The 19,652-nt window shown below is 52.9% G+C and overlaps 2 protein-coding genes across 5 annotated transcripts; one reads left to right on the plus strand and one right to left on the minus strand.

The window, feature by feature from the left end:
* Nucleotides 1–10,419: 10,419 nt before the first annotated feature.
* On the minus strand, nucleotides 10,420–14,836 carry DRAP1 (DR1 associated protein 1). 2 transcript variants are annotated; one of them, XM_081063909.1, is made up of 7 exons: nucleotides 14,576–14,836; nucleotides 14,265–14,337; nucleotides 14,061–14,154; nucleotides 13,643–13,762; nucleotides 13,428–13,521; nucleotides 13,125–13,213; nucleotides 10,420–12,759 (listed from the first exon to the last, which is right to left on the minus strand). In XM_081063909.1, the coding sequence occupies exons 1-7, from the start codon at nucleotides 14,615–14,617 to the stop codon at nucleotides 12,654–12,656; spliced, it is 618 nt and encodes a 205-aa protein (XP_080920035.1). In that variant the 5' UTR covers nucleotides 14,618–14,836; the 3' UTR covers nucleotides 10,420–12,653. The 2 variants fall into 2 exon arrangements, with proteins under 2 accessions (XP_080920035.1, XP_080920034.1); XM_081063908.1 differs by lacking the exon at nucleotides 13,643–13,762 and having other exon boundaries at nucleotides 11,255–12,759; nucleotides 14,576–14,746.
* On the plus strand, nucleotides 14,254–17,239 carry LOC308504014 (UPF0696 protein C11orf68 homolog). Of its 3 annotated transcripts, none has more exons than XM_081063907.1 (2): nucleotides 14,254–14,356; nucleotides 15,862–17,239. In XM_081063907.1, exon 2 carries the CDS (start codon nucleotides 15,866–15,868, stop codon nucleotides 16,619–16,621), a length of 756 nt encoding a protein of 251 aa, XP_080920033.1. In that variant the 5' UTR covers nucleotides 14,254–14,356; nucleotides 15,862–15,865; the 3' UTR covers nucleotides 16,622–17,239. The 3 variants fall into 3 exon arrangements, with proteins under 3 accessions (XP_080920033.1, XP_080920031.1, XP_080920032.1); XM_081063905.1 differs by lacking the exon at nucleotides 14,254–14,356 and adding an exon at nucleotides 15,056–15,189; XM_081063906.1 differs by lacking the exon at nucleotides 14,254–14,356 and adding an exon at nucleotides 15,056–15,189 and having other exon boundaries at nucleotides 15,865–17,239.
* The last annotated feature ends 2,413 nt before the right edge of the window (nucleotides 17,240–19,652 follow it).

A 19,652-nucleotide genomic window follows, 5' to 3' on the forward strand; every position in this document is an offset into this window, starting at 1 on the left:
GTGACAAGAACTACGGAGAGGTCAAGGCGAGGCCGGCAGTTAACAACTAAATTTGGCAACCTTGCTTGTTCCCTAGGCCCATATTCCAAGAACCAAACATGGGAGGCTCATTATAAACTGCAGGAATGTAGCTTGGGTTGACCTCCACATCGCTCAGTACCTTCTCCCAGAACCCCAGCTGAAACTTTTCCTTTGGAGCTAAAAGGAAACGTTTAGGAAAAATTTAGCTGAAGTCCAGGGAAATGTTTCTTTCCCCTGGGGAACGTGAACATGTAGGCTCTGTTTTCTTGGGCGGAGGAGGTGGGGGTGGGGAAGCTAAGTTATTACATCTCCCTTTTTGCTTTGACTGCCAGGAAGCTCAGAGCCAAATTTGATATTAAATTAATCGAGCCCCTTATAGGCCGTTATGGGCTGCAGATTCACATATTCATGTTCTTGCTCCTGACTTTCATTTTCTCTTTTTAATTATATTTTCATATTCTTGAGTCTTTATTTCTATTTTATCTTGCTTGTTCTTGTTGGAAGCAACCTTAGCTGCCCTGGGAATGAAGCAGGTATGCAAATCAATTCCACTCATTCAACAAATATATGAAAATGCCTTATACTAGTCAGGTCCCTTTAGTTTGCAATCGACAGAACTAAATTAAGCTAAAAGAGAGAAAATAAAGGATTGGCTTATTTGACTAAATCATAAAAAGGTCAGAGGTGTTTCTGACCTCAATGTTGCCTGAATGGAGGGACTTAAGTCTTTGTGTGTTTGCGTGTGTGTGTGTATGTCTTATTCTTCGTCACTTCACCTTCATTTCTCTGTGTATGCTCCATTCTGTCAGATGGGAATGTTGGCTGCAGGCAGCACCAGGCTGCTGTCCTTGGACCTTTGCCACCAGAGTGGAGAGAAGATTCTTCCCACAGATCCAGGTAGAAGGATGCCATGGACAGACTCTGACAAATCCTGCTGAGTCTCATGGCCATCCCTGGACCAGCCATGGGGACCTGGCAGGGAGGTGATTTTGATCAGCAGTCCTGGCGGTACCACCTGGCTGGAGATGGGGCTGTGATTTGAGGTGGTCTGCAGGAAGAGGGGCAGAGAAGACCGAAGCACAAAACATGCCCACCACATCCTACCATGTGCCAGGCTCTCCCTGGAGGTACAGACATGAATAAGATAAGCCCCCCATCTTTGAGATGGTCACAGTCCAATGTGGGGGGAATAACACATGTACTCACAAGTATAATCCAAATCGGAGCATGGGAAGAACCTCAGAGAAGGGACAGGCAAAGGACTTGGGGAGTTCCTGTCGCGTCCCGCGCAACAAGGGCAGTGAGGAGGCGAGAAGGGGTGGTTTGGGTTAAGTTTTTAAGAAAGAAACAAACAGAGACTTAATGCTGTTAAATCTCTCCGAAGGCCAGGGGTCTCTCAGTCTCAGAGGACTGGAGCCCTGAACAAAGCCGACTGGAGGCTTTTACTGATAAGTATACAAGGGAGTAGCAGTGTTTTTGGCACGGTCTGTGAGACTCACTTATCACGTTATAGAAACATCCCAAGCCAATTATTTTAACCTTCAAACAGCTGAAGCACAAGTTCCCATGATGTCTTACCTAAAGTCTGTACCTTCTCAGGGTCAAGTCTCTCATATTGTAACAGCTCCTTAGAGATAAGTGGAGAGAACTGATCTTTGTTGTCCTCATGACTTCTCTCACAAACAGCTGCAAGGGAAAAGCCAGGGCCGGCAACAGACTTTCCCAGGCAGGGGGAAGGGGAGGCAAGGCCCCTTCCCTTATTCTTTTAAGGTAGCTCATTAGGGGTCCCCACTCGGTTCCGCCTGGCTTAGGTTGTATCTCCCGTGAGATATCTTACCTGTCTTTGGCTGCAAACCATCTTTTGGGGATCAGACAGAGACATAAGGTGTAAACACAAGGATGGAACAGAGTCCCAGAAAGGCACAATCTCACAAACTCTTCTTTCCTTAAGGAAAGACATGAAGGGACAGTTGGCTAGGCTGTTGTGCGACTACAAGTTCCAAGGTGGGAGAGGGATTTCTGCTTCTGGCCATGAGGAAGTGAGGTCGACTGAAATGATTCTTTTGCCACAGACATTTAAGAAACTGGATAAAGTATGAGAAACAACTACTTTCAGATGTTAGAAAACTGGTAGCACAGGACTATAATCTTTGAAAAAAGGAAAGCAAATGAGGTGAGCCCCACCATCATCCAGGGCATCTGCTACCTGCCTAGAAGTTACTGTCCTCCTGCAGTGTAGGGAGGGGAACCCAAATAGGGTCCATCAGTTTCCCTGAGTTAAGGACACAGTGACCAGAGTTTGGAGAGACAAAGGGCAACTAGAATTTGTGGGGCAGAATAAGTAGAAGGAGGAACCTACACAGAGAAAGAGCTCCAAACACTGCAAAGGGGTCCCTTTGAGCTTTGGGAGAATCTATTCTGTACAGGCAGAGGGTGAAACCCCACAAGGCTGGACAAAACCCGTTTCAAGAGAAGAATAATTGCTGCAGAGCTGTAAGACAAATAATTCCCAGCGCTTACACAGGACTAGGAAGCTTTGTGAGAAGATTCTCTCTACGCAGAGTAGAGAAATCTCACTGAATACCAAGAAAATTCAGTAGAGAACCTAGAAGGGCCATGCCTTAGAAAAGGGCCCAAATCAGCCCTTAATAAAGGTTACTCTAGACTCATCATAAAAGAGCTTGAAACAAATCTTGAAATGATCGAACTAATTCACATGTAACAACTAAATTGCCAGGAAAAGTCCAACACTCTTTAAAGGAATTCAATAAAATCCACATTAATAATGTGAAATTCACCATGTTTGGCATCCAACAAAAAATTAATATACATACAAAGAAGAAGGAAAATGTGATTAGTAACCAGGAGAAAATATCTGTCAGTAAAAACAAACCCAGAAGATGGTAATACTCTCCAAATTTATTAAATTCAAACCCTATGAAAATCTTAGCTGCCTTTTGCAAGAAATGACAGCTGATCCTAAAATGTATACAGAAAATCAAGGGATACAGAATAGTCAAACAATCTTGAAAAAATAACACAGTTGGAAGATTCACATTTCCCAATTACAAAACTTAGTACAAAGCTATTATCATGAAAACAATGTGGCACTAGCATTAGAATAGTCATAGACATCAATGGAATAGAATTGAGAGTCCAGAAATAAGAGCTCTTACATTCATTGTCAGTTGACAACAGTGCCAAGACCATTCAATGGGAAAAGAATGGTCTTTTCAACAGGTGATGCAGGGACAACTGGATTTCCACATGCAAAAGAATGAAGTCGGACCCTCACCTCAAATCATATACGAAAATTAACTCAAAATGAATCATAGATTGAAAAGTAAGAGCTGGGCCGGCCCGGTGGCTGAGGCAGTTGGAGCTCCGTGCTCCTAATGCCGAACACTGCCAATTCGATTCCCACATGGGCCAGTGCCAGATGGCTCAGCTGGTTGGAGCGCGGGCTCTCAACCACAAGGTTGCCGGTTTGACTCCCACAAGGGATGGTGGGCTCCGCCCCCTGCAACTAAGATTGAACACAGCACCTTGAGCTGAGCTGCCGCTGAGCTCCCCGATGGCTCAGTTGGTTGGAGCGCAGGCTCTCAACCACAAGGTTGCCAGTTCAGCTTGAAGCTGAACGGCGCCCTCCACAACTGAGACTGAAAAGACAACTTGACTTGGAAAAAAGTCCTGGAAGTACACACTGTTCCCCAATAAAGTCCTGTTCCTCTTCCCCAATAAAATCTTTTGTAAAAAAGTAAGAGCTGAAAATCTTAGGGGGAAAAAAACACAAGAATGACTTTATATTTGGCAATGGTTTATTAGGAATGACACCAAAAGCACATATGAAAAATGAAAAAAAAATTAGATTTCATCAAAATGAAAAACTTTTATGTTTCAAAGGACATCATCAAGAAAGTAAAAAGACAACCCGCGAAATGGGAGAAAATATTTGCAAATCATATATTTGTGGAAGGATCTGTATCCAAAATACATAGAGAACACTTACAATTCAACAACAAAAAGTCAAATACCCCAGTTTTAAAATGGGCAAAGGATTCGAATTAACATTTTCCCCAAAAAACAGCCAATAAGCACATCAAAGGCTGCTCAGCGTCATTGGCTATCAGGGAAATGCAACAAACAAAAAAAACAAAAAATAACGTGTTGGTGAGGGTTTGGAGAAATTGGCACCCTCTGCACCGCAGGTGGGGATGTAAAATGGTACCACTGCTATGGAAGACAGTATGATGATTCCTCAAAAACTTAAATATGATCCAGCAATTCTGCATATATACCCAAAAGAATGAAAAGCAGGGACTGAAATAGATATTTTACACCCATGTTCGCAGCAGCGTTATTCACAGGAGCCAAAAACGAAACAACCCCAATGTCAATCGACAAACCACAAAACGTGGTCTATACATTAATGGAATATTATTCAGCCTTAGAAAGAAAGGAAATTCTGACACATGCTACAGCATAGATGAACCTTGAAGATGTTATGCGAAGTGAAATAAGCTAGACACATAGGATAAACATTGTATGATATGTCAAAGACATAGAGACAGAAAGTAGAACAATAGTTGTCAGGGGCTGTGGGGAAGAGAGGAATGGGGAGTTAGTGTTTAATGGGAATAGGGTTTCAGTGTAGGATGATGACAAAATTCTAGAGATGGGTGGTGGTTGTAGTTGCACAACAGTTTGGAAGATTTCAAGTCATGCGGGCAATGGGATTCCAATTTAGGAAGACGGGCAGTCACAGGATTAAATTTGATTACTTTTGAGCTTAGATGGCCCCACAGTGGAGAAAGGCTCAGCAGTGGGGATCCTGGAGGCAGGGCAGCCAGTGAGGAGTCTGTTGGGAAAATTCAGGCAAGAGAAGATGGAGGGATGGGAGACAAAACAGCACTGTTTACTGAAGGCTTAGGAATAAGGCACCGCCCTGAGTAGTTTTATGGATTTTATTAGCCCAGTGGTTCTCAACCCTGGCTGCACATTAGAACGACCTGCGAGGCCTTTAAAATGTACCAGAGCCTGGGCTTCCTGGCTGGTTAGATCAGAATCTCTGGAGATGGGCCCCGGGCAGCCTTCACCTTCAAATCTCCCCAGTGATTCCAATGCATGGTCAGGATGAGAACCCCTGTGGCCATCAAAGGTCAGGTTCCCGGAGCCAGGGACTAGGTTCACAGCCGAGTGCCAGTGCCTAGAACTGAGCCCGGCACAACATCGGTGGTCAACAGATCTCTGTAACTATCAGGTAATCCTTACAACAACCCTGTTATCATGCCCATTTATAACACAGAAGCTGAGGCACAGACTGGTCCGGTTATCTGCTCAAAGTCCCAGGTTGATAAGGGGTGGTACTAGAATTAAAACACAAGGAGTGTCACCCCAGAGCCCACACTCTGGGTGCTCTACTCCTTTGAGTGTGGCAGCGGGGTGGATCCCAAGGGAAATCGGACCGGATGAGTGAGGAAGCCTGCCTTCTGAGGAGGAACAGAGGGCCGAGGCCCCTACCCCACTATCAGTCCCTCCTCCCCAAAACTGATGGGCATTCCTGCAACATCAGATGTGACTCCAAACAAAATGGGGGGCAGGGCACCCACAAGGCAGAAACAAAACTCAGAACTTAGGGGAAGGGGAAAGTGAAACCAGCCCCAGGGGTGGGAGAGAATCTGTGGCTGGAAACAAGGGCTGCACCCCCACCCACAGGAACAAGAAAGGGAGTGGGACCGAAATGCCAGAACCCCTGCACCTCCCCTCTGCTTGCTACAGCTTCGACATAATGGCCTCTCCGTGCTCCTAGAACAGCCTGCACACTCCTGCCCCTCTCTCTCCCCTCTCCCTGCTTTCTCTTCCTTCACAGCACTTATCGCGCCCCCTGACATTAGGTGTTTGCGCATTTGTCTGTCCTCTGCCTGTTACCCCTCCCCAACTAGAATGGAAGCCCTACCCGAGCAGGTTCCCCTTCCTTTCATGCTTTTCTCCCCAGAGCCCAGAACAGCGCCTGGCACAAAGTTGGTGCTCAGGAAATATTTGTTGAGTGAACAAAGAAAACACATATGACCCCGTCGCACTACAGGGCCACTATTTCCCTGTATTTACAGGACACAATCTTGGAGGATAAATTGGTTTAGACCATTCTGAAAGACAATTGGCAATATTTTTGGTTTTTCTTTAAACACGGGGTGTGCAGGCTTGAGCAATCCATGCTCCTTGGTTTGGGGCACTCCGTGCATCACCAGGGTCCCCTTTAATACAGACTTTCCCCTTCAGCCCACCCAATCCTATTCCTGCTCTCTCTAGCCCCCCACTCTTGTGTGTTTTACACATGCCCTTCCAATCTGCTACCCATGTCAGTAACTGGGGACACCATTTACTGGGTGTTTACTATGTGCCAGTCTCTGTGCTGAGCACTTTATGTGTCATATTTCACTTAATCATCACCTGTCCCTGAGGGAGGTGCCATTATTGTCCCCACTTTACAGCTGAGGGAACTGAAGCACAGGGAGCCCCAGTCACTGGCCCAAGGTCACAGACTAAGTGGCAGGAATCTCCAGGATTGTCTGTGTTTTTAGTGTCCATAAACACTGCTGTGCTGTAGATCTTGTTCCGTCTGTTTCTGTTTTTCAGTTAACGCTGCACTGAAGCTTTGTCCCCACCGCTATCTGCCATGCATTCCCCAGTGACGGATATCTCCAGCCTCCAACTCTCCACCACCTCAAACCACGCCTAGGACACGTCTGTTCGTTAAGAGGTTTGACCCAGGAGTGGATTCGCCAGGGGGCACTTAGCAGCCAAACTGCCCTTTTCAACATTCCTGCTAGTTTACATTCCCACCAAAAACACCAGACTTCCATTTGGCCACCTCCGCACCAGCGATTGGTTTTATCTGACTTCCTATTCTTGCCAACCTGGTGGGTGTCACATGGGATCTTGTGTTCTCCTTTGCAGCTCTCCGATAACTGGGGTGGGTAGAGAAATCTCAGCCTTTAATCCGTTTTTTTAAAAATTACATTTGAACATGCGCAGGCACACAGAATAGGAAGGATATGATTTCACAATAAAAATAGCTCACTTTGCGGATGGAAGGTCAGGGTCATAGCTCCTGCCGCACTCCCCAACTACAAGGAGACCTCGAGAGTCCAGAGCCACCTGCCACTCTCACTAAAAGCTCTGCTTTAGGAGAAGAGGGATCACAGGTGCCATTCCTCTGCCACAGTGCTCATAGCCTAGAAGAGTGGGAACTTGGTTCAGTCCATGTCCAGGAGCCAAGCCTACTGTACCTGAGAAGGGATGGGGGGAAATCTCAGAAGGGGGAGGACTTTAGCTCCACCCCGACACACAGAGGCCTGTGTACAGCCTCTGCCCGCCTCCGTGTCAATGAGCAAACTCAGGCCACTCATCTCATTTCCAGAACTTCAGTCTCATTTGTGAAATGGGGGTGATGAGGACACCTCTTCTAGAGGAGGGCTCAGGGCTCAGGGGAACTAATATGGATTCAGCTCTGAGGAGCACAGGCCAGGGAACTGCTGCAACACGCTCACCCTCCGGTCCACCATGACGGGCACTGTTCAATAGCCCCATCTGACAGACGTGGAAGGCGAAGCCTGGAGAGGTGAAGAGGTGAAGTCACACGGGTCACACCTCCAGGCCAATGGATGGCAGGCGAGCTCACTCCACCCAACTCTCCTCTCCGCTCACCTCCTCCCCCAGCCTGTGGGGCGACCATGTCCAGCAGCACCTGGGACAGGTGTGGGGAGGAGCTCCTCCTGTGCCCTCACTACTACCTTCTTCCCCTCCACAAAGCTTCTGGGGACCTGAGACGCTGCCAGTGCCACAGGACACCCCTCAGCAAAGTACAGGGCTGGTAGGTGGCTCCTGAGTTGGCCCGAGTGGTGGCTGTGAACGTGGGAGCCAGGGGAGCCAGAGGGAAATCCGACAGAATCACATGGCAACCCTCCTGGCTTTTGCCCCCAATGCCCCTCTGCCTGGGGCCCTCTCCCCAGACAGTTATGTGGCCACACTTAATCAGGTTTTCTACTCAAATCTCACCTTATCAGAGGGTCTCCCCTGAGCCCTGTATAGAATGGCTGGGGCCACCTGACCTTCCCAGGACACCCCACTCCTCCCTTATTACTCGTTTTTCCTCCCAGGGTACCTATCACTGTCTGACATACTATTTATCTTCTTTATTGTCTGTCTGCCCCCTTCAGAAATAAACCCCAAGAACATTTTGTTCACGTAATCGCCACTACCTAGCATAGTGTCTGGTGTGCAATAGGGTCTCAATAGACAGATAAATAAAAATTTTATGAGGATATCATAAAAGTGCATGCATCTCAAGTGTGCAGCTTAATATATTTTTTATATCTAACCACCACCCAGCTCAAGCTGTAGACATTTCCAGACAGCTCCCTCGTGCCCGCCTCCCAGTCAACCCCTCTCCCCTGAAGTAACCATTATGCTGACTTCCATCACCATTGATTAGTTTCACCTGCCCCTGAACTTCACAGAAATGAATGATGTCATAGTGTGTACTCACTCGTGTTTGGCTTCTTTTGCTCCACATAACATCGACAAGACTCACCCGTGATCTTGTGTGTCACACTGTTTTTATTCTGTTCTGTTATACAACACTATCATGATTTATTCATGCTCTTGTCGACGGGCATTTGGGTTTTCACTTGGGGGCTATGAATATTCTTGTACGGGTCTTGTTGTGGACGTGTGCCTAGCAGGGGGACTGCTGCGTCACAGGGAAGTGTATGCCAATACTCGAGAAACTGCCAAACTTTTTTTCTACTGTGGTTGCACCAACTGATGTTGCCCCCAGCAGTGTGAGCTCTGGAGTCGCCACCTCCTCTCCAGCACTTGGTGATATCAGACTTCTTAGTTTCAGGCTTCTGGTGGGTGATTGTGGCATCTTATTTCCCTGCTGACGATGTCGGGTGCTCAACAAACGTTTGCCAGATGAATCATTAGGTGGGTTGTGGAGGGAGGCTCTCCACTTGGGAGGGATGGATGGGCCCATACCCCTCCCCTGAAGGTCAAGGTCCCCAACTCCCACACTGGCCTCAGAAGCAGCTTCCCATTTCACACACTGGTCACACTTAACACCCCAGGGTGCAGGCGAGGCTGGCTGAGGCATTCAGATAGGACCTGGCCTGAGGCTCCAGAATCCCCAACGGACAGAGAAGAAATAAATTCATCTGGTTCCCATGCGGAGCTCTGCAGACGGGGTATTCACAAGCTGCCCCAGCCCAACCGGTGCCCACAGGCCAGAGCCATCTTTCCCTACTCCCAGGAGGCATCCAGAGGCCAGGACCAGCCAGGAGCACTGTCTCCCAGACCTCTGCCCTCTGACTCGGGATGCTGCACTCCTAACACTTGGCTGAGGCTGAGTCAGACCCTTCCCAACAGCCTGTGAGGTCCTGCAGCAGAAACTGGCTGGTCAGTCACCCAGGCTGGCTAGGACACCTTTCCTAGCCTCCCTCGGGTAGGACCCTGTGACAATTTCAACGGGAAGTAAACAGAGGCGATGGTGTCAATTCCAGTCCTGACCCAGAAAAGCCTCTGTGGTCGCTGAGCTTTCCCCTTCCCCAGTGACCTTGGAAGTCACAGCGAGGGGAATGGTGGGGCCACAAGATGGAAAGAGCCTGGGCCCTGAGGTCCCTCTTGGAGAAGAACAGCCCACTGATCACAAAAATCCCCTTAAGAATCTTATTGAACATGAAATAAACTTCCATTGCATTTGAGCCTATGGATTTTAGTTTGTTACATCAGCCCTTGGTTCTAACTGATGGGTGTAACTAGTATGTATAGTATAGTATAATACATACAACCGACAGTAGGTAATAACTAGCCCCATTTTACAGATAAGAACACTAAGACACAGAGAAGCTACTGAACTTGCTTCAGGTTAATAAACAGAGAAGCTTTGAATCCGTGGCTTCGCTCAAGAGATTCCACTCCTATGTACTCTCCCAAGGCCAACCCAAGAGGCCGAGAAGCAGAGGCACAGGCCAGGAGCTCCTGGCCCTCTCTCACCCCCACCTACACGTCCTCGAGCCTTTTGCCTGGAGGGAGATGGTCCCACCACCCTGGCCTCCTCGCCTTTCACAATCGTCACCCAGCCTTGTCATTCTGAACCCTCTCAGTTCTGAATCTCAGCTTTTGGACAGACTCCAGCAATAGGCTCCCAGGGTCTCTTCCTCTCCCACCCCCATTCCTCACAGCCGCTTGGTGTTCTCAGCTCTGTGGGCCCAGATGCCCGCCTTTCCCTGGGACTGAGCCCAACTGTTCTGCTCCTGGGCCGGTGGGAACCACCTCCGATTCATGGTCCCTGCCAACCAGAGCTCTTTCAGTTCCAAGGGACAGAAACCCAGCTGACTTCAAGGGGGGGAAATGTTTATTGGCTCACATAACTAAGAAGCCTAAGGCGTGAAGGCTTCAGGCAAGACTGGGTCCAAGTGTTCAGAAGTCATCAGACGTCTGTGCCTCTGCGCCAAATGGTTCTACTGTGCTGGCCTTGTTCTCAGTAAGAATTGCCCCTCAGGGTTGGAAGCAGCTTCCAGCAGCACCCGGCCGACATTCCGCCAGCTTTGCTACACTAGCACGACTGCCATCACCCTCACCTGGACTCCTCAGAGGGTTCCCTGCTACTCTCCAAGCCACGGGGAAGCCAGCGATCATGTCAAAACCCCTTCCCAATGGTCCCATCTAAAGTCCCAGTGGTCATGACCGGCCCGTACCACTCACTGGGGCCAGAGCGTGTGTGGTGGGTGATGTGATTGGCCAGGCTGATGTGATGTTCCCATCCCTCCACCCCAGGAAGTGGAGTGTGCTGCACACTCCGCAGGTGGAGTATAGAAAAGGTGATTCCCCAAAAGGCAGAGGTACCATATCCAGAGGGGGAGCACACGAGAGGCAGACAGGACCCACATGCCCCAGCTCCAGCTGCCCTGGGCCCTTCCACACCTGCCAGAAGCCTCCTAACTCACAGAAGTCAAATACCTTGGGTGAAAATTGAATTCTGCAGTCCTTCCACCTAAACCTCCTCACCGCACTTTCCCTCACCAGGTTGGGTTTGCCTTGGGCACTCCCCCCCTCACTCCATTCTCTCCCCTCCTATCCCACATCCCCCCCTCACTACAAGCTTGCATCTGCCATCTTAAAAAAACAAAAACAGATCAAATATATGGTGATGGAAGGAGAACTGACTCTGGGTGGTGAACACACAATGGGATTTATAGATGATGTAATACAGAATTGTACACCTGAAATCTATGTAAATTTACTAACAATTGTCACCCCAATAAATTTAATTTAAAAAACAAAAACAAAAACAAAAACAGAAACTCCCTGCTCCTCCCTGAGCTGCTGCTTCCTCTCCACTTCACAGCTCTGAGTGGTGTTGCTTCAGCTCACCTCAGTTTCTCACCTCCAGCTCTCCCCGCCTCGTCAACAACCAGCAAGCCTCTGAGGCAGCTGTGGGGAAGGCTTCCCTAAAGCCTGCAATGTGTCCTGGTGTTCGACAACTGACCTGTCCCTTCTCCCAGCGCCTCCTGGGTTCGCACATCCAGTGGCTCCTGGGGGTTCTGGGTCTGGCTGCTCTTCAGTCTCCTCTGATGGGCTGCCCCTCTCTCCCGGGGTGAAGTCACCTACTCTCAAAGTTCACACATCTGTCTCTAGGCCCGTGTCCAACTGTCCACTCCACACCTCTCCTCAGTATCTTCACAGGCACCCCAAATTTATCACAGTCAAACTTGTCATCTTCAGGCCTAATCCTGCTCTACCTCTTGTGTCCCCAGCTGGAAAAGGCCCCTGCCCGAGCTGCTGCAGAAAGAAACCTGAGAGTCCTTGTGGGTTCCCTCCCTCTCTGCCCCATCCAGTCAACCATCAGCACTCAAGTCGACCCACTGCTTCCCATGCCTCCTGCCCAGCCTCAAGCCACTGCTCCCTGAAGCACACATCTGCCTCCGGGGACACTGCAGCTCCAGGGTCCGCTCAGAAATGGCCATGGACTGACGCACTGTGTCACTGCCCCGCTCACAAGCTGGCCTTCGAGACTCTCCACAACAATCTCATCTACCTCTGTTCTTGCTGCCCCTTCCTCTACCCTTCATGGCACCAGGCTCAGAGCTCTCCAGTTCCTATTACTCGTCCTGTTTGTCCCTTTGTTGCAGCCCCCAGTGGACGAAAAGGTCTCCGTGAGAGGACAAGAGACTGTTCAGAGAACAGTAGGAACCAGTCCAGGGTCACACAGGACAATGAGATAGGTTGTCCCCCCGCACAGCGGCACCTGCTGGCTAAGGTCCTACACCACTCTGTCCACCTTCCTTCTCTCAGCACCCCCGGTCCTGCCCTGGCACACCCATGGCCTCCAGCCCCTCCTTTCACTCAGCAGCTGCCCGGCCCACCCCTGCTCCTGCCCAGCTCAGTGTGAGGAAGTCAGGTGAGTGGATGGGAAGGCCGCCACGAAGCCCTAGACAGAGGCCGGGACAGACACTGACGCTCCCTTTTGTTATTATTTTTTTAATAAATTTAAGAACAGCTCTACCTTCTCTCCTCCCCCCAGAACAACTAAAACCAACTAAAAGGGGGTGTGGCCTGGGGGGCAGAGGGCGCTAGGAGTCATAATCTTCTTCACCCTCTGCGTCAGGTGCGGAGGGAACCGGGGGTGCTGGGGGCAGAGGCAGAGTCGAGGTGAAGGGCATGAAAGGTGTTGGGGGGCTGCAGGGCAGAAAGCAGGAGAGAGAAATCAGGTCACTCTCCAGGACCCATTCCGACCCACTGAGCCCCACTCCGCCCTCCACACAGACAGCATGGAGCCCACCACCCTCTGTACCCAACGGGAGCCAAGCCCAGAGAAGCGAAGGGCCCGAGCAGGTCACAAAGCCCCTGCCCAGGCCCCATCCACTGTGGGGAAGGCACTTTCTGAGAGCACAGTCTCCTGTCTTTAAAGCCCTCCTCAGTTCTTCCCTTCCCACCCCCAAATCTGCCACAAACAACAGAAGCAAGTGACCATGAAGGCCAGGAAGGACAAGTCAGCTTTGGGGAGTCTGCTGGCCCCCTCCTGGAGCCACTGAGCTGCTTACCTCGGAAAGTGGGAAGGCGGGTGGCTGGCCTGGGGTGGAGCCTGCGCTGTCTCCTCTTCCCCATCAGTGTCACTGTCCTCAGACTCATCCTGGGAGCAAGGCAGGGGTCAGAGGTGACAAGAAAGGCATGGGCCCATCACTGAAGACCCTAGACCTCTCGGTGTGGCAGGGACAGGATGCTGACCTCCAGCGCCCCAATTTAAAAACAAAGAAACCAGGGTACAGTGAAGTCACAGGTGAGGATGGGTCCAGGCCTCCAGCCAGCTCGAAGAGGCAGGGCAGAGGGCTGGCAGCTTCACTCACCTCCTGCTCAGAGTCCGTCCCTGACAGCTTCTTGTCCTTGCCTTTGTTTCCCATCCCACCATTCTTCCGGCTGCTGCTGCCTGGCTTCCGGCCCCTTTGGGAAGGTATAATCCATCTGCTCAGAGGTCTCCCTGCTCCTTCGCCCTCCCCCCAGGCACCTCCAACCCCGGTGGCCTTGGCCTTCCACACCTGGACACTTGGCCCTAACTCCCCACCTGCGGGCACCCTTGTCCCCGTCCATGTGGTTGTCTTCCCCATCCCCCTGCATGTCAGGCACAGATGCCACCAGGTCCTTTAAGAAGTCAAACTGCTGCTCCAGCTCGATGCACTGCTTCCTGAAAGAGGTGAGGCGGGGATGGCATCTGGCAGGGCCCCAGATGTCTGCACTCTCAGCAAGGGACAGCAAGAAGCTCTGGATATTAGGAGAATGGAGTCTGGAAAACCTCTACCACCCGACTTCCTCCCTTTGCTGGAACACCCAGCCTTTCCTCTCCAAGTTCGAACCCACCAGTCTCTAAGGCCTGGCTGGTCTCCCAGTAGCCTCCCACCTCCCCATCAGGACGCAGCCTCTCTTAAGTGTGTGAACGCCTGGGGCAGGGCCCCACTGGGCTCTTCCAGCTCGCAGCCACTCACAGGTGGGAAGTGGTCATGGTCTTGGCGTTTCGGGACTGGGTCACCTGGCAGGCCTTCTTCAACAGCGACTCCAGGAAGAGCTCAAGCGCCCGGGCTCAGAGTCGTCAAGGAGAACGCGGGAGTGGGGTCCCAGCCCACACAAGGCGACCCCCGGCTGCCTCCTTCCCCCACGTCCCTCAACCCGGCCAGCCCCCGACAGGATACAGATGATGACAGGCACAGCCGCCGCCACCTTCCCAATCTCTTCGTCCGTCTGCATGATCTTCTTGATCCGCGCCTGGGGAGGAGGCAGAGAGGTCGGATCCCGTCGCCTCAGTCCCAGAATGGGGTTCAGGGGAGAGCGAGAGGGGTATCCGGGGAGAAAGGGGGCGGGGGGCAACAACGCGAGGAGGGCACAGAAGGGGGCGGGGCGTCCGGGTCCCGGAGCACGGCGATGCGCCCGCCCCCCAGCCAGGCCTGGGCCCGAGCCTCCCGGGAGCTGGGCCCTCTCCTGCCGGGCCCGGCCACGTGCTCACCGGCGGGAACCGCGCGTTGTACTTCTTTTTCTTGCTCGGCATCTCCGGGACTCTCTCGCCGCGCCGGGCCCAGCGTCGCCGCCTGCAGCCTCCCGGCCCCGGGGCCTGCTCGCCGCCCGCCCGTCGAGGTTCCCCCGGGTCCTGGTGCCGCCCGCTCCGCCCCCGCCGCTCCCCACAGGGTCCTAGCGCCGCCGGTAGGCAGCCGCTCGCAGGGTCCGAGTGCCCGCCCCTCGGAACCTCCGGGGCTGTGCGCGTCGGTCCGGGACCGGACCGCCACTCCCGCCCGCCCCCAGGCCAGAAGAGCGAACGTTAGCCCCGCCCCCCGCAGGCCCGCCCCTTCTGGGTTCCTTGATGGCCTCGCCCCTGGGGTCAGCCCCGCCCAAGTCCCGCCCCCTCAGTGGCCGGCCCCGCCCCGCGGCGCGGCTGCTCTGGCTCGGGGGCCCCGCCCCGTGCTGCGCTTGTCTATCTATAAAGTTGTTGTTGAGGCGGCGGGGCGCTAAGATGGCGGCGGCGGCGGCAGCCGTGGCGGGGGCGGGGCGCGGCGGCTCGGAGCCCCGGCAGGAGCGGAGCCAGGCGCGGGGCTGGGTCGGTGCCGAACGCATCGAAGGCCGAAGGTGACGGCGGGGCGGCGGGAGGGGGCAGAGTCGGGCGGGAGCCAAGCTCTTGCGATGGGCGCTAATGGCGGCGGGCGCGGCGGGGCGGGAGGCTGGCCCTCCCGCTGGTTCTAACAATCCGGGGTTCGAGTCCGGGCACCGCCCCATTGGCCTCGGACCCGTCACTGCCTTCTCTGGTCCTCAGTATCCTTATTTTTTAAGTGGGCCAGATAACGCCCGCCCGGGAGGCCTTGCCCTGCAGGGCCTGCCTCGGTGCTGAGCGAACGGGGGCTCCTCCGCTTCCCTGCATTAAATGCCAGCGCCCAGGATACCTGCCAGTCACTGGCAGGGCCAGGAGGTGTAGCTGGGCCAGTTGCACCCACATTTGAATTTGCAATTAGGCCCTGTCGCTCACTACAGGTGTGACCTTGGGTCAGTCCCTTCTCTCTGAGCTTGTTTCTTGTCTGTAAGTCAGGAAGATTAGAAATAACACTTAGCCGTGCTTATTCCACTGCAGGCATTTAATTGTCAACAGCGCATTGAGCCAGGAACAGTTGTTATCCATTGTTAAGATGAGGCAACTGAGGCACGAGGACTTTAAATCTTGACCAAGGCCACACAGTTTAGGTTAATGCTTGGCACCCGCTAGGGCCCAGCAAGCTGCAAATCTGTCACGAACTTTCTCCCTCACAGCAGGATGGAGTCAGGTGAGGAGCTGGAGGAGGAGGACTCTCCAGGTGGCCGTGAGGATGGCTTCACTGCTGAGCACCTGGCTGCAGAAGCCATGGCAGCTGACATGGACCCCTGGTTGGTGTTTGACGCCCGCACCACACCTGCCTCTGAGCTAGATGCCTGGTTGGCCAAGTACCCGCCATCCCAAGTTACTCGCTACGGGGATCCTAGCTCACCCAACTCGGAGCCCGTGGGCTGGATTGCAGCGTATGGGCAGGGCTACACCCCCAACTCCGGTGATGTGCAGGGCCTGCAGGCAGCCTGGGAAGCCCTGCAGACCAGCGGGCGGCCCGTCACGCCAGGTACCCTGCGCCAGCTGGCCATCACGCACCATGTGCTCTCGGGAAAGTGGCTCATGCACCTGGCACCTGGCTTCAAGCTGGACCATGCCTGGGCTGGCATTGCTCGGGCCGTGGTTGAGGGCCGGCTTCAGGTGGCCAAGGTGAGCCCGCGGGCCAGGGAGGGTGGGCGCCAGGTTATCTGTGTTTATACAGACGACTTCACGGACCGCTTGGGTGTGCTGGAGGCAGATGCAGCCATCCGTGCAGCAGGCGTTAAGTGCCTGCTCACCTACAAGCCTGATGTCTACACCTACCTGGGCATCTACCGGGCCAACCGCTGGCATCTCTGCCCCACTCTCTATGAGAGCCGTTTCCAGCTGGGGGGCAGTGCTCGTGGCTCCCGAGTGCTGGACCGTGCCAACAATGTGGAACTGACCTAGTGGGGCCACGTTGGGGAGACTACCCTCTGTGCCCCCTGCTAGGCATGGATCCTCCCGTCTTCTCCTCCTACTCCCAAGGAGGCCACGTCCCACAGCTCTAAGACTAGGTCACTCGGGAACTGCCTGCATCTTCGATCCCCTTGAACTTCTGCCCTCTGTTCAAGGCTGACTCAAGTCCCCACCTGTTGGAGGTTCTGGCTCTCTGAGGGCCGGACCCTCAGCCTCTCTCTTCGATGCTGCTCCCCTCTGCCATCCTGGACCATAGGCTGGGTACAGACACCCGGGGGAGAGCCTTCCTTGGCCACCCTTATCCCTGGCTGTACCTTCCCCTCCTCCTGCATTCTCTTCCTCACAAAAGAGAAAACTTAGTGCTTCCAGTCCCTGTCCTTGGAGCCTTCACAGCCCGGGGGGCAGAGGCCCTGCAGGCCTGAGCATGCCTTTTTTTTGGGGGGAGGGTGGGGGTGCCACTCAGCCCCTGGCAGAAAGAAGGGATGCCAGGGCCATGAACCTGGTGTCTGCTCCTTCCTGCCACCTCACAGCCTGCACTACCTTCTTCCCTTCACTATCTTGCCATGTGCCTGCTCCTGGCATTTCAATAAAACCCAGCTTGGGTCTGTGTGTTGAGTGTTTTTTAAAATACTGTGTTGGTGGTTACCTGCTTTGGTTGCTGGAGACAGGCAGGGCCAGGAGAGACTGTCTCCCCGCCCTGACTGGGCCCTTCTAACTGCCCCCAGTAATAAGATACACCTTACTGCCAAGGCTGGGAATCTCTCTTGAGAGCCTCTGCAAAGCCAGCACTGCTTCGCCTTCATCCCAATAATCAGAATCAGCTTCTCAGTGACTTCCCATCAATCCAGGGGCTTGGCCCAGCAAAGTCCAAGGGACCACTACTAACCCACAGGGTGTATTTGTGCTTATAAGAGAAAGGTATCCTCTTGGTCTTGGCAGTTCTATGTCAAAGCACATGCATGGTCTGGTGAGTGAGCAGAAGATGGGCTAGATTTCAGCAAAGTAGGGCAGACAATCTGCACAACCATAAGTAACCGTGGAATCCCAGCTGGCTATACTCACCTCTCCACCACCCTGGCCATCACAGCCCACTGGACAGTTTGCAAAGCACTGCTGTATGCATTACTTAACTCTCACAACCTGTTGAGAAGGATACATTGGCCCCATTCTGTGCTCAAGGAAATGGGAGGGCGGAGAGGGGAAGGGAGTTCCCTCAGTGTCATGCTGTGAGCTGAGCAGAGCTAGGACTTACCCTGGTCCCTGCCTCCTCAGGCAGAGAGTGGTCCCTGGCCTCGCCCACAGTGAGCTCTTCACAACCCACCCACATGATCTCTCTGGGCCACCCCCCTCAACTTAGGCTGCTGGAGCCTCCATCAGAGCCTGACTCTGCACCCTCCAAACCCCATGGCCGGTTTTGGGCCAGGGTGTCTGGCAGGAAGCCCCTTGGGATGCTGCTCGTGCCGTGCCGGAGCTGACTCAGCCTCGAGCAGCCTCACTAAATTGGAATTTGGAGCAGGGGAGCGGAGATGCCACTGGGCTGACTGGGTGGAAGTGGGTGAGTCATGAGATGCTCGCTCAGCCCCCACCCCAAGTTTCCCCCGGGCTCAGTCTCCCCTCAGCCCAGCCCTGGGAAGTCCCCAGCGCTGGGTGGTCTCCAAGTTGGAGCCTGGTGCTCTGCCTCCCTCAGACTGTCAGTGCTTTGCAGTTGGCCAGAACGGGCCAAGGCTTGGGGAGATCCTGGCTAGGCCCTCAGGGGGTCCCACAAAGATGCCCGGGTGGTGTCAACAGACCTGGTTCTCCTTCCATAACTGAGCATTTCACACACTCACCCCTTCTCCAGCCTCACGGCCCTGCTTTAGCCGGTTCTTCACTCTTTTGCGAAGCACTACAACTTGTCTCCTCTGCCTGTTCCCCTCCCACTTCTCCCTCTTCCCCCCACAGCCAGCTCTCCCGCAGAGCTGCCTGTGTCCCTCCTACTCAAAGCCCTTTTGTGGCTCCCACAGCCTGCAATACACAGTCCACTCTCCTGAGCCGGCCATGACCAACTGCCCCAGCTTCCCTCAGGCACCCCTTTCTGCCCATGCTCACCCCACTGGAGCTAACTGGCACTTCTTTCACCCCCTGGCACACAGCCCTGAGCTTCAGGCTGTTCCTACCGCTTAAATACCTCGTGCAGCAAGGAAGAGAGGTTACTTAAGTGATCACTTGATTGACGTTTCTCTCTCGTGGGCCCATAAGCCACATACCCAGACTCGGCTCAGTGAAAGCAGGAACAATGTCTGAATCTCAGCCCTATTCCCAGAGCCTAGCACAGTACTTGGCTAGGGTAATCTCTCCATAAATTATTAAACGAATGAAAGTATGAACGAATGAAAGTATGAACGAATGAAAGTATGAAAGTATGAAGAATCAAGAGCCGCCTGTGGTTTTCTTGCACACAGTCTGGCCTTTCTCACTTTGCTTATGCTATCCTCTGCCTGGTGTACGTGACACTTGCCTGCTTTCCTGGCTGACTCCACGTCTCAGACCCACCGTCCACTGGCTCATTTTCTTGGAGGTTTCTCCTCCCCAACCATGTGTACCCCAGGCTCCCATAACACCCACCCACCTGTGGCTCTCATCTGAGTGTCTGGGCCCCTCAAGGACAGTGGCTGTGCTTTATCCCTCAGTGTCCAGCATAGGACCTTGGCCTAGCACAAGGGCCAAATCAACATTATTGAATAAATGAGGGATTGATTAAAAGTTATTCTCTGTCTCTGTGACTGTTTCCTCATTCTACTCATCACATGAGCCAGGCATTGTGCTAAATGTTCATGTGTGTTACTTCCTCTAAGCCTCACCTGGCTCTATTATTGTTACCATTTTGCAGAAGAGAAAACTGAGGACCAGAGAGGTTCAGTAATTAGTTCAAGGTTATAAAGCCATAAGTGGTAGAGCTAAGATTTGAACCCAGGTCATCCAACTCCAGAGCACCTGATGTATTGTTGAGTCCCCACTATAAGAAAGTGCTGTTGGGGTGCGG

This window comes from Rhinolophus hipposideros, assembly GCF_964194185.1.
Source record: "Rhinolophus hipposideros genome assembly, chromosome: 10".
In the NCBI taxonomy this organism is placed as follows: domain Eukaryota; kingdom Metazoa; phylum Chordata; class Mammalia; order Chiroptera; family Rhinolophidae; genus Rhinolophus; species Rhinolophus hipposideros.

Coding starts and splice junctions, on each gene's coding strand:
- DRAP1 (XM_081063909.1), bottom strand. CDS start 14,617: ATGCCGAGCAAGAAAAAGAAGTACAACGCGCGGTTCCCGCCG. Junction 13,763..14,060: donor ACCATGACCACTTCCCACCT/GTGAGTGGCTGC, acceptor CACCTCTTTCAG/GAAGCAGTGCATCGAGCTGG. Junction 12,760..13,124: donor CCGCCTTCCCACTTTCCGAG/GTAAGCAGCTCA, acceptor TCTGCCCTGCAG/CCCCCCAACACCTTTCATGC.
- LOC308504014 (XM_081063905.1), top strand. CDS start 15,077: ATGGCGGCGGCGGCGGCAGCCGTGGCGGGGGCGGGGCGCGGCGGCTCG. Junction 15,190..15,861: donor GAACGCATCGAAGGCCGAAG/GTGACGGCGGGG, acceptor TCTCCCTCACAG/CAGGATGGAGTCAGGTGAGG.